General features: G+C 43.9%; 1 protein-coding gene across 1 annotated transcript in view; it reads right to left on the reverse strand.

Moving 5' to 3' along the window:
• Positions 1–25: 25 nt before the first annotated feature.
• The window catches only part of SPATC1 (spermatogenesis and centriole associated 1), a gene marked incomplete at its 3' end in the record, with an annotated part of 22,176 nt that continues 9,243 nt past the window's right edge, over positions 26–12,958 (reverse strand). Inside the window, exons 2-4 of the mRNA XM_010832536.1 lie at positions 844–1,071; positions 415–741; positions 26–310 (exon numbers count right to left, since the gene is read on the reverse strand). Coding sequence (XP_010830838.1) covers positions 26–310; positions 415–741; positions 844–1,071 — 840 coding nt within the window. The remainder of the gene's footprint in view (positions 311–414; positions 742–843; positions 1,072–12,958) is intronic.

Consider the following 12,958-nt stretch of genomic DNA (forward strand, 5'->3'; position numbering starts at 1 on the left):
GTTCGGGCAGAGGGGTGCGGTGTGCTTGAGGGGGTGTAGCTGGTGGTCACTGTGGGGGTGGGGGTAGGGGCAGAGGTGAGGATGGCCATGTTGGAGGCAGTCGAGACAGGGACAGAGGCAGGGATCACTTGTCCCTGGGGGCCGCCAGGCTGTGTCTGAGCATCTGAGGTGCCATAGGAGAAGGCTATCACGGGGCCTGGAGTGCCCAGGGCACCAACAGGGGTGGAGGTCTGGATGGGTGCACCCACAAATGTCATGCTGAGGGGCTCCGGCTCCTGGGTTGGCTGGGGGTGCTCAGTGGGGAGTGAAACTAGTGATGTGCGGGAGGGGCAGAAAGGAAAGGAGGCAGATTAGAGCGAGGCAGGACCAAGGACTGGCCTGGCAGGGCCCACCCCCCATCCCCGCATCTGTTACCTTTGGAGGTGGCAGAAGGTCCCCTGTCAGCCGAGGGGTGGGGTCCCGGGGGATATCCTCGGAGCGGCTCTGCCAGCCTCACCCGTGGGGCCTCCGACAGCACCAGATTGTTCATGGGGTTGGCCAGAACGTTCTGAGAGACACCTAGAGGGGCGGCCGTGGAGGTGAGCAGGGGGCTGTTCAGGGAGAGGACCCCCGAGCCTGTCATAGGGGGCATCAGGGGGCCGTTCTGAGACACAGCTAGGGGGCCCACCAGGGGGCTTCCTGGAGTCAGGGGGCCGGTGGAGGGCAGGCCCAGGGAACTGGTTGGTGTGCCCCCTGGGGGCACTGCTATGGGGCCCGCCAGGGGGTTGCTGGGCATCAGGGAGCCGGTGGAGGGCAGGCCCAGGGAGCTGGTTGGTGTGCCCACTTGGGGCACTACCAGGGGGCTGGCCAGGTGGCTGCTCAGGAGGCTGGTGAGTGGGCTGCTCTGGGAGGTGGGCCCTGGGCCGGGCAGCAGCGTGTTGAGAGGGCCTGCCAGGGGGCTCACGATGGGGCCTGCCACGGGGCTGGGCTGCGGGCTGTTTAGCACGTCGGCCAGGGGTGCCAGAGCCACAATCCCCACTTCTTCCAGGATGGGTTCGTTTGCCGCTGCCGGGGACGGGGGCAGGAAGACACCTGGGGGACACAGAGAAAGCACTGAGACGCCAGGCTCTCTCCCACTGTGGCAGGGCCTGGACCACGAGGCCCATCTGCTTCCGATGAGCTGACCAACTCTCTGAGCCTCCCCTCTAGGCGGATCCCACGCGAGGATCTGGCTCCTCGTCTCTATCCTCTGAGGGCACCTGCTTCCTCCCAGGATCACCTCCCTAAACGCCTGCCCCCGCCGCCAGGACCTTCCACGCTACCTGCCCCTCAGACAAGCCGCTGCCCTGAGCTGCTGACCCCTTGCTGAAGAGGGGACGGTTTGAACACACAGGTGGCCAAGTTGACCCCTCTGTGCCCTGGTGGGGAGAGGTGGGCCCAGGCCTCCTGACCACTGTCCTCCTAAGGACAGCTGAAGCTCACAACATGAGGGACCGTCAGGGGGCCGGAACTGGAAGTGGCTGGAGCCCAGGGTGTGCCTGGCCCCTGCCTACCCGCAGGGGATGCGGCTGCAGGAGGGCCTGCTGTGCCCACCCCCGCATGCGGCCTGGGGGCCTGTTTGCCCCTGGTTCCTGAGGAAACTGCTCCGGAATGACCAAGTGACCCCTGTTGGAAGGAGAAGTCCCCTAGGGAGGGCGTGGGAAAGGCGTCTGTGAGTGTGCAGTTTGATGGAAGCTTCCACGTTATAAAAATAAAAGCAGAACATGCTTATGACAAGGAAAGAATGGAAACACAGACAAGTCAAAAAGCGATGAACACCACTGGTCGACCTGTCGCCCTGCAGTGCGTCGTATTACAAAGCCCTGTGTGTGTGGCCTTGAAGACGTCTCCAGGTGGTTATGCGGGTCAGGGGCTGGCAGACCCCTCAGTGAGGAGCTGTCTACAGACCTCCAGCCTTCCTGGCCACTCTTGCTGCAGCTTCTCAGCTGTCATCGTGGCTGTTTTCAAGTTTTCAAGGACAACGTGGAAACAAATGGACGTGGATGTGTGGCAGCAAAAATTCACGAATGCTAGTATTTGAATTTCATGGGCTTCTTCCATGTTGTGAAATAGTCCTCTCCTTTGATTTTTCTCTCAGCCATTTTAAAAAAGGTGAAGCCAGCTGTTCCTGGCTCCCAGGCCACGCACACGTGTACACTGACTCTATGTCCCTATGTCCTTATGTGCCCCGTCTCTGGGAGATGCTCCCTCCAGCTGTGTCATTCTTGGAAAACAGTGCTTATTTGGCCACGGTGGTTTCCATCTTGTGTACATGCCATTATTTATCGAGCCGATTTCAGTTGGGGGATTCTATTGATTCCAGTTTTACCAGGAACAAAAATACTACTATATAAATCTTTGTTATTCCCCCACCCTCTGAAAACAGACATTTTACAGTTTCTCAATGCACACTGCCGAGCTCCTCTGCTTTAAGACCCCTTAGAACATCTGATGTTCCCTTCGAAGTCCTGGGGGTGGTACATTGGTGCTACACTACCAGGACATCCAGCCAAACATTTTAAGTTTTGTTATTTTTTCCAAACAAATAAATTAAAATTTCAGAATCAATCTTTGATGATTTCTTGTTTTGACCTTTTGGGATTTTTGCTTTAGGATTGAGGAGACAGTAACGCTTAAGGGAATAGCCCGTGGGGAGGAAGTGTGTGAGGGACTGGGCAGTGGTGGGCCAGAGGTGGTAGGGCATGGACATCCGAGCTGAGTGTCCGTCCTCCTCGGCCCGTCTCCTCTTCCAGGAGCCTGGGGTCTGGATGACTTAGGCAGCATCTCCAGGACTCGGGAGAGAAGACAATCTCTGCACAGTCGGTCCTCATGGTCTCTGAGACCATCTCACTGATGCCCCCACCACGCCCTTGCCTCTGTCTTTGCCTTGGCTGGTCCCATTGCAATCCGCCTGCAATGCGGGAGACCTGGGTTTGATTCCTGGGTTGGGAAGATCCTCTGGAGAAGGAAATGTCTACCTAATCTAGTATTCTGGCCTGGAGAATGCCATGGACTGTATAGTCCATGGGGTCGCAAAGAGTTGGACGTGACTGAGCGACTCACTCGCTCATTTCCGCCTGGACTGCTCTTCCTGTGTGCCTGGTTGGCCCTGCACTGCCACTCATCCTTCACGTGAGACCTTCTCGGGGAGGTCTTCCATCCGGAATTGCCAGGTTCCTTCAGGCCACCTGCTCCTTCCCCTCTCCTCGATGACTTCCTTCTTGGCACTTATCCCGCTCTAAGACACTCTGCAACAACTTACTGGTTTGCCCTGGCTCCCTCGATTAGCATGGAAGCTCCATGCAGGCAGGGCTTCGTCTGTGTGCTGCTGTTGCCCTGTGCCTGGAGCAGTGCTTGGGCCACAGGAAGTGTTCAATAAACATGAAGAATATGATTATATATGAGCACAGATGAAACCTGAGACTTAAAAAAGGGTCAGTCTAGAAAGTGAGAGGGTGGAAAAATATAGTCCATACAAATGGGAAGCTAAAGAAAGCTGGAGTAGCAACCCTCATATCAGAAAAAATAGACCTTAAAATAAAGAATATTACAAGAGATAAGGAAGGACACTACATAATCATCAAGGTATCAATTCAAGAGGAAGACATAACAATTGTAAATATCTATGCACCCAACATAGGAGCACCTCAATACATAAGACAAACACTAACAGACATAAAAGGAGAAACTGACAGGAACACAAGAATAGTAGGAGACTTTAACACCCCACTCTCACCAATGGACAGATCATCAAAACAGAAAATTAATAAGGAAACACAAGTCTTGAATGATACATTAGATGCAGTGGATCTCATTGATATCTTCAGGACATTGCATCCAAACGCGGAAGAATATACCTTCTTCTCAAGTGCACATGGAACATTCTCTGGGATAGACCACATCTTGGGTCACAAATCCAACCTCAGTAAATTTAAGAAAATTGAAATCATATTAAGCACCTTCCCCAACCACAAGGCTTATGAGACTAGATATCAATTACAAGAAAAAAACTGTAAGAAGCACAAATACATGGAGATTAAACAACACATTTCTAAATAACCAACAGGTTACTGAAGAAATCAAAAGGGAAATCAAAAAATTTCTAGAAACAAATGACAATGAAAACACAACAACTCAAAACTTATGGGATTGAGTTACTGTCAATTTCTCCTTTTATGTCTGTTAGTATTTGTCTTATGTATTGAGGTGCTCCTTATGTATTGAACTGCAGCAAAAGCAGTTCTAAGAGGGAAGTTTATAGCAATACAATTCTACCTCAAGAAACAAGAAAAACATCGAATACACAACCTAACTTTACACCTAAAACAACTGGAAAAAGAAGAAGAACAACAAAAAAACCCAAATTAGTAGAAGGACAGACATCATAAAGATATGAGCAGAAATAAATGAAAAAGAAATGAAGGAAACAATAGTAAAGATAAAGCTAAAAGCTGGTTCTTTGAGAAGATAAATTGACAAACCTTTAGCCAGATTCATCAAGAAAAAAAGAGAGAAGAATAAAATCAACAAAATGAAAAATGAAAAAGGAAAGGTTACAAAAGACAATGCAGAAATACAAAGGATTATAAGAGGCTATTATGAACAACTGTATGGCAATAAAATGGATAACATGGAAGAAATGGACAGATTCTTAGAAAAGTTCAATCTTTCAAGACTGAACCAGGAAGAAATAGAAATTATGAACAACCCAATTACAAGCACTGAAATTGAAGCTGTGATAAAAAAAAAATCTCCCCCAAAACAAAAGCCCAGGACCAGATGGCTTCACAGGAGAATTTTGTCAAACATTTAGAGAAGAGCTAATGCCTATCCTTCTAAAACTGTTTCCAAAAATTGCAGAGGAAGGAACACTTCCAAACTCATTCTACGAGGCCACCATCACCCTGATACCAAAACCAGACAAAGACAACACAAAAAAGAAAACTACAGGCCAATATCACTGATGAACATAGATGCAAAAATCCTCAACAAATTTCTGGCAAACAGCATTCAGCAACACATCAAAAAGCTCATACACCGTGATCAAGTTGGGTTTATTCCAGGAATGCAAGGATTCTTCAATATACACAAATCAATCAATGTGATAGATCATATTAACAAATTGAAAGATAAAATGCATATGATAATCTCAATAGATGCAAAAGAAGCCTTTGACAAAATTCAGCACCCATTTGTGATTAAAACTCTTCAAAAAATGAGCATAGGAAGAATTTACTTCAACATAGTAAAGGCTGTATATGATAAGCCTACAGCAAACATTATTCTCAATGGTGAAAAACTGAAAGCATTCCCCCTAAGATCAGGAACAAGACAAGAGTGTCCACTTTCACCACTATTATTCAACATAGCTTTGGAAGTCCTAGCTACAGCAGTCAGAGAAGAAAAAGAAATAAAAGGAATCCAGATAGGAAAAGAAGAAATAAAGCTCTTTGTTTGCAGATGACATGATACTGTACAGAGAAAACCCTAAAGATAGTACCAGAAAATTACTAGAGCTAATCAGTGAATTTTGCAAAGTTGCAGGATACAAAATCAATTCACAGAAATCACTTGCATTTCTATATACTAACAATGAAAAATCAGAAAGAGAAATTAAGGAATCAATCTCATTTACCATTGCAACAAAAAGAATTAAATTTCTAGGAATAAACTTACCTAAGGAGAAGGCAATGGCACCCCACTCCAGTACTCTTGCCTGGAAATCCCATGGACAGTGGAGCCTGGTAGGCTGCAGTCCATGCGGTCGCACAGAGTTGAACACGACTGAAGCAACTTAGCAGCAGCAAGGAGACAAAAGAACTGTACATAGAAAATTATAAGACACTGATGAAAGAAATCAAAGATGACATAAACAGATGGAGAGATATTCCATGTTCCTGGGTAGGAAGAATCAATATTGTGAAAATGACTATTCTACAAATTCAATGTGATCCCTATCAAATTACCAATGGCATTTTTCACAGAACTAGAACAAAAAATTTCTCAATTCATATGGAAACACAAAAGACCCCGAATAGCCAAAGCAGTCTTGAGAAAGAAGAACGGAGCTGAAGGAAGCAACCTTCCTGACTTCAGATTATACTACAAAGTTACAGTCATCAAGACAGTATGGTACTGGCACAAAAACAGAAATATAGACCAATGGAACAAGATAGAAAGCCCAGAAATTAACCCATGCACCTATGGGTACCTTATTTTTGACAAAGGAAGCAAGACAGCCTCTTCAATAAATGGTGCTGGGGAAACTGGACAGCTACATATAAAATAATGAAATTAGAACACTTCCTAACACCATACACAAAGACAAACTCAAAATGGATTAAAGACCTGAATGTAAGACCAGAAATGACAAAACTCTTAGAGGAAACAAAGGCAGAACACCCAATGACATAAATCAAAGCAAGATCCTCTATGACCCACCTCCTAGAGTAATGGAAACAAAAACAAAAGTAAATAAGTGAGACTTGATTAAACTTAAAAGCTTTTACACAGCAAAGGAAACTATAAGCAAGGTGAAAAGACAGCCCTCAGAATAGGAGAAGATAATAGCAAATTAAACAACTGACAAAGGATTAATTTCCAAAATACACAAGCAGCTCATACAACTCAATGCCAGAAAAACAAAGAACCCAGTCAAAAAGTGGGAAGAAGACCTAAGCAGACATTTCTCCAAAGAAGACATACAGATGGCTAACAAACACATGAAAAGATGCTCAACATTGCTCATTATTAGAGAAATGCAAATCAAAACTACATTGAGATAGCACCTCACACCACTCAGAATGGCCATCATAAAAAGTCTACAAGCAATAAATGCTGGAGAAGGTGTGGAGAAAAGGGAACACTCTTGCACTGTTAGTGAGAATGTAAATTGATACAGCCACTATGAAAGATGGTATGGAGATTATTTAAAAAACTAGGAATGAAGCCACTATATGACCCAGCAATCCCACTCCTAGGCATATAACCTTAAGAAACCAAAACTGAAACAGACACATGTATCCCACTGTTCACTGCAGCACTATTTACAATAGCTAGAACATGGAAGCAACCTAGATGTCCATCGACAGATGAATGGAAAAAGAAGTTGTGGTACATATACACAATGGAATATTACTCAGCCATAAAGAGGAGTGCATTTGAGTCAGTTCTGATGAGGTGGATGAACCTAGAACCTATTATACAGAGTGAAGTGAGTCAGAAAGAGAAATATGGTATTCTAACACATATATATGGAATCTAGAAGAATGGTACTGAAGAACTTATTTACAGGGCAGCAATGGAGAAACAGATATAGAGAATAGACTTATGGACATCAGGAGAAAAGAGGGTGAGATGTATGGAAAGAGTAACATGGAAACTTACATTACCATACGTAAAATCGACAGCCAATGGGAATTTGCTGTATGGCTCAGGAAACTCAAACAGGGGCTCTGTATCAACCTAGAGGGGTGGGATGGGGAGGGAGTTGGGAGGGAGGTTCAAAAGGGAGGGGATATATGTATACCTATGGCTCATTCAGGTTGAGGTTTGACAGAAAACAACAAAATTTTGTAAAGCAATTATCCTTCAATAAAAAAAAATTAAAAAGAAAAAAAAAAAGGGTCAGTCTAGGAATTGTCCACAGAATGACCCTATAAACTGTGACCCCTGTGCCAGCCATGTGAGATCCCAAACTCAATCAGGTAACAGGTAACTAGCTGAAGGAGTTGTGTGGTCCTTAGAATACAGAGTGCAAGATTCATCGGCAGGTCTACAAAAGTCGACTGTATTTCCATATACTATAAATGAATAATCCAGAAGTAAAATTAAGACAATAGCATCAAAAAGAGTAAAATATTTGGGAATAAATTTAACAAAAGATATGCAAAACTTATGCTCTGAAAACTATAAACATTATTGACAGAAATGAAAGAAACTCTAAATAAATGGAAAATATCCTATGTTTATGGATTGGAAGACTTAATATTGTGAAGATAGCATATACTCCCCTAGTTGATTTACAGATTCCATGAACTCCCTATCAGAGCAATAAAAGAAACAATAAGTTGGATTTCATCAAAATTAAAAGCTTTTGTGTTTCAAAGCACACTATCAAGAAACTGAAAAGACAAAATGGGAGAAAATATTTCCAAATCATATATTTGATAAGGGACTTATATCCAGATTATATAAAGAACTCTTACAACTCAATAATAAAAACCAAATAGTCCAATTTAAAAATGGACCAAAGATCTGAACAGGCATTTCTCAAGGATGAAATAAAAATGGCCAATAAATACATGAAAAGTTGCTCAATCTCATTAGTCATCAGGGAAATGCAAATTAACATCAGAATGATATACCACTTCTAACCCACCAAGATGGCTATAATCAAAAAGTCAGAGAATAAGTATTGGCAGGATGTGGAGGAACAGAAATGCTCCTACATTAATGGTGGCCTATGTAAAATTATGCCGCTCCACTGCAACACAACCTGGCAGTTCCTCAGAGTTAAACATAGAGCTATATAGGACACGGCAAATTCACGCCTGGCTATACAGTCAAGAGAAATGGAAACATATATGCACACAAAAACTTGTACGTGAAGGCTTACAGCATCATTATTAATAATAGCCAAAAGGAGGAAACAAAAGTCCATGAACTGATGAATGGATAAATGAATGTGGTACATCCATTAATGGAATATTATTCATCCATAAAAACAATGTCCCCCATCTCCCACCTAGAAGTACTGATTCATGCTATAACATGGATAAACCTTGAAAACATTATGCTAAATGAAAGGAACCAGCCATAAAAGCCACTTATATATGAATCCACTTATATGGAATGTCCAGAACAAACATCCATAATAGCAGAGAGTAAATTAGTGGTTGCTTAGAGCTGAGGAGGATTGAGTGGTAGGAATGTGATTGCTAAAGGATTTATTTTTGGGGTGATGAAAGAGTTCTAAAGCTGATTATGGTGGTGTTTGTACATATCTGTGCATATATCAAAAAATATTAAATTGTACACTTTAAATGGGTGAATTGTATGGTATGTATGTGAATTATATCTTTTGTTTGTTTGTTTATTGGCCTTGCCTTGTGGCATGAGAATCTTAGTTCCCTGACCAGGGATTGAATCTGTGCCCCCTGCATTGGAAATGCAAAGTCTTAACCATTGGACCACCAAGGAAGTCCAGTGAATTATATCTTAATAAAATTGTTATTAAGAGATGAATGGAAAAAGAAGGAAAATTTGGCTTTGGAGTACAAAATGAAGCAGGGCAAAGGCTAACAGAGTTTTGCCAAGAGAACACACTGGTCATAGCAAACACCCTCTTCCAACAACACAAGGGATGACTCTACACATGGATATCAGACGGTCAATACTGAGATCAGATTGATCATATTGTTTGCAGCCAAAGATGGAGAAGCTCTATACAGTCAGCAAAAACAAGACCTGGAGCTGACTGTGGCTCAGATCACGAACTCCTTATTTCCAATTCAGACTCAAATTGAAGAAAGTAGGGAAAACCACTAGACCATTCAGGTATGACCTAAATTAAATCCCTTATGATTATACAGTAGAAGTGAGAAATAGATTCAAGGGATTCGATCTGATAGACGGAGTGCCTGAACAACAATGGACGGAGGTTCGTGACATTGTATAGGAGGTAGTGCTCAAGACTATGCTCAAGAAAAAGAAATACAAAAAGGTAAAATTGTTGTCTGAGGAGGCCTTACAAATAGCTGAGAAAAGAAAAGTGAAAGGCAAAGGAGAAAAGGAAAGATATACCCATCTGAACACAGAGTTCCAAAGAATAGCAGGGCGAGATGAGAAACCCTTCTCTAGTGATCAATGCAAAGAAATAGAGAAAAACAATAAAATGGGAAAGACTAGAGATCTCTTCAAGAATATTAGAGATACCAAGGGAACATTTTACAGTAAAGAACAGAAATGGTATGGACCTGACAGAAGCAGAAGATATTAAGAAGAGGTGGCAAGAATACACAGAAGAACCGTACAAAAAGATCTTCACAACCCAGATAATCACGATGGTGTGATCACTCACCTAGAGCCAGACATCCTGGAATGCCAAGTCAAGCGGGCCTTAGGAAGCATCACCACAAACAAAGCTAGTGGAGGTGATGGAATTTCAGTTAAGGTATTTCAAGTTCTGAAAGATGATGCTGTGAAAGTGCTGCACTCAATATGCCAGCAAATTTGGAAAACTCAGCAGTGGCTACAAGACTGGAAAAGGTCAGTTTTCATTCCAATCCCAAAGAAAGACAATGCCAAAGAATGCTCAAACTACCGCACAATTGCACTTATCTCACACACTAGTAAATAATGCTCAAAATTCTCCAAGCGAGGCTTCAACAATACATGAACCAAACACTTCCAGATGTTCAAGCTGGATTTAGAAGAGGCAGAGGAACCAGAGATCAAATTGCCCACATCTGTTGGATCATAGAAAAAGCAAGAGAGTTCCAGAAAACTATCTACTTCTGCTTCATTGACTATGCCAAAGCCTTTGACTGTGTGGATCATAACAAATTGTGGAACATTCTTAAAGAGATGGGAATACCAGACCACCTGACCTGCCTCTTGAGACATCTGTATGCAGGTCAAGAAGCAACAATTAGAACTGGACATGCAACAACGGACTGGTTCCAAATTCGGAAAGGAATACGTCAGGGTTGTATATTGTCACCCTACTTATTTAACTTATATGCTGAGTGAGTGAGTGAAAATTGTTCAGTCGTGTCAGACTCTTTGTGACCCCATGGACTATGCAGTCCATGGAATTTTCCACACCAGAATACCCAAGTGGGTAGCCTTTCCCTTCTCCAGGGTATCCTCCCAACCCAGGGATCAAACCCAGGTTTCCCGAATCGCAGGTGGATTCTTTACCAGCTGAGCCACAAGGGAAGCCCTATATGCAGAGTACATCATTTGAAATGCCTGGCTCGATGAAGCACAAACTAGAATCAAGATTGCTGGGAGAAATATCAATAACCTCAGATATGCAAATGACACCACCCTTATGGCAGAAAGTGAAGAGGAACTGAAGAGACTCTTAATGAAAGTGAAAGAGGAGAGTGAAAAAACTGGCTTAAAACACAACATTCAAAAAATGAAGATCATGGCATCCGGTCCCATCACTTCATGGGAAATAGATGGGGAAACAATGGAAACAGTGACAGACTTTATTTTCTTGGGCTCCAAAATCACTGCAGATGGTGACTGCAGCCATGAAATTAAAAGATGCTTGCTCCTTGGAAGAAAATCTATGACAAACCTTGATAGTGTACTAAAAAGCAGAGATATTACTTTGCATATAAAGGTCAGTCTAGTCAAAGCTATGATTTTTTCAGTAGTCATGTATGGATGTGAGAATCGGACCATGAAGAAAACTGAGAGCCAAACAATTGATGCTTTTGAACTGTGGTGTTGGAGAAGTCTCTTGAGAGTCCGTTGGACAGCAAGGAGATCCAACCAGTCCATCCTAAAGGGAATCAGTCCTGAATATTCATTGGAAGGACTAAAGCTGAAGCTGAAGTTCCAATACTTCAGCTACCTGATGGGAAGAACTGACTCCTTGGAAAAGACCCTGATGCTGGGAAAGACTGAAGGCAGGAGAAGGGGACGACAGAGGATGAGATGGTTGGATGGCATCACTGACATGAGTTTGAGCAAGCTCCGGGAGTTGGTGATGGACAGGGAAGCCCGGTGTGCTGCAGTCCATGGGGTAGCAAAGAGTCAGACATGACTGAGCCACTGAACTGAAAATTGTTATTAACAAAAAGACTCATTGAAGGCATTTAGGGTTGCAGTGAAGACACTATCAAGGTTCAGGGGCCAATTAAGTGCATCCCTGGATGGCACTGCATGTTGTGTTGGTACAGCTCCTGGGGGATTGTGTTTCCACTGCTTGAAGCCAAGACTGTTGTGGCCTCAGTCGTGGACACAGTGTTCACAGGTTTTTGACCCATAAAGGTCAGCAGTGAGAATCTCAGGACTGGCCTGTTGAAATTTTGGCTGGGGGGTGGGGACACTTGAAAGCACAGAGTCCTCACCACTGGACCACAGGGGAATTCCCATGAACAGGAGTGTCCTGAGCCAACAGTGTCCTGGATCCCAGATTAAGCCTTGGGTTAAGGGATTTCAGTCCTATAGTTTTGTATTCTCAAGCAAAATGTGCAGGTGATTGATTGTTTTAACCTTATTATAATTTATGTTTCACTGATTAAGATTTGTGAGTTCAAATGTTCCTGGGTACTTTACTACGTTTTTATTGTTGTTTAGTTAATTCGTACCTGATTCTTTTGCAGTTCCACAGACTATAGCCTGCCATGCTCCTCTGTCTATGGGATTTCCCAGGCAAGAATACTGGAGTGTGTTGCCATTTCCTTCTTCAGGGGATCTTCTGACCCAGGGATCGAAGACAGATCTCCTGCATTTGGCAGGTGGGTTCTTTACTGAGGAGCCACCAGGGAAGTCCCATGTTACTACATACCGTGTTAGAAACTTAAAGAGAGCTTAGATTAACTGCACTTATTTATTTTATACATAAGAATTGTTTAGGGTTCAGGAAGCTTTGTTACATCGAACAAACTTTTTTTTTTTAAGCAAATGTCTTATATTTATCAATTAAGTTTACAGTGTTTTAACTGTTTCCTACTCGAGTCTCCTGCCCCTCATTGCGTCGGTCAGCACGTGGCTGCCATATGGTCCTGCCCTAGGCCAAGCCCAAGCGTTTTCTCCCGGGCCGGCCTCTGGCTCCGGGCGGCTGCGCCTCCGCAGCCGTCCCTCGGGGGCCTGCAGACCGCCCGCGGCCTCGCCGGCCGCGGAACCCTGACTCCTGCACGAGAATGCCGGCCCCAAACCCGGGTAAGGGGGAGCCCGGCCACCGAGACCCCAGCCACCG

The sequence above is a fragment of the Bison bison genome, unplaced genomic scaffold (genome assembly GCF_000754665.1).
Source record: "Bison bison bison isolate TAMUID 2011002044 unplaced genomic scaffold, Bison_UMD1.0 scf7180017861065, whole genome shotgun sequence".
In the NCBI taxonomy this organism is placed as follows: Eukaryota; Metazoa; Chordata; class Mammalia; order Artiodactyla; family Bovidae; genus Bison; species Bison bison.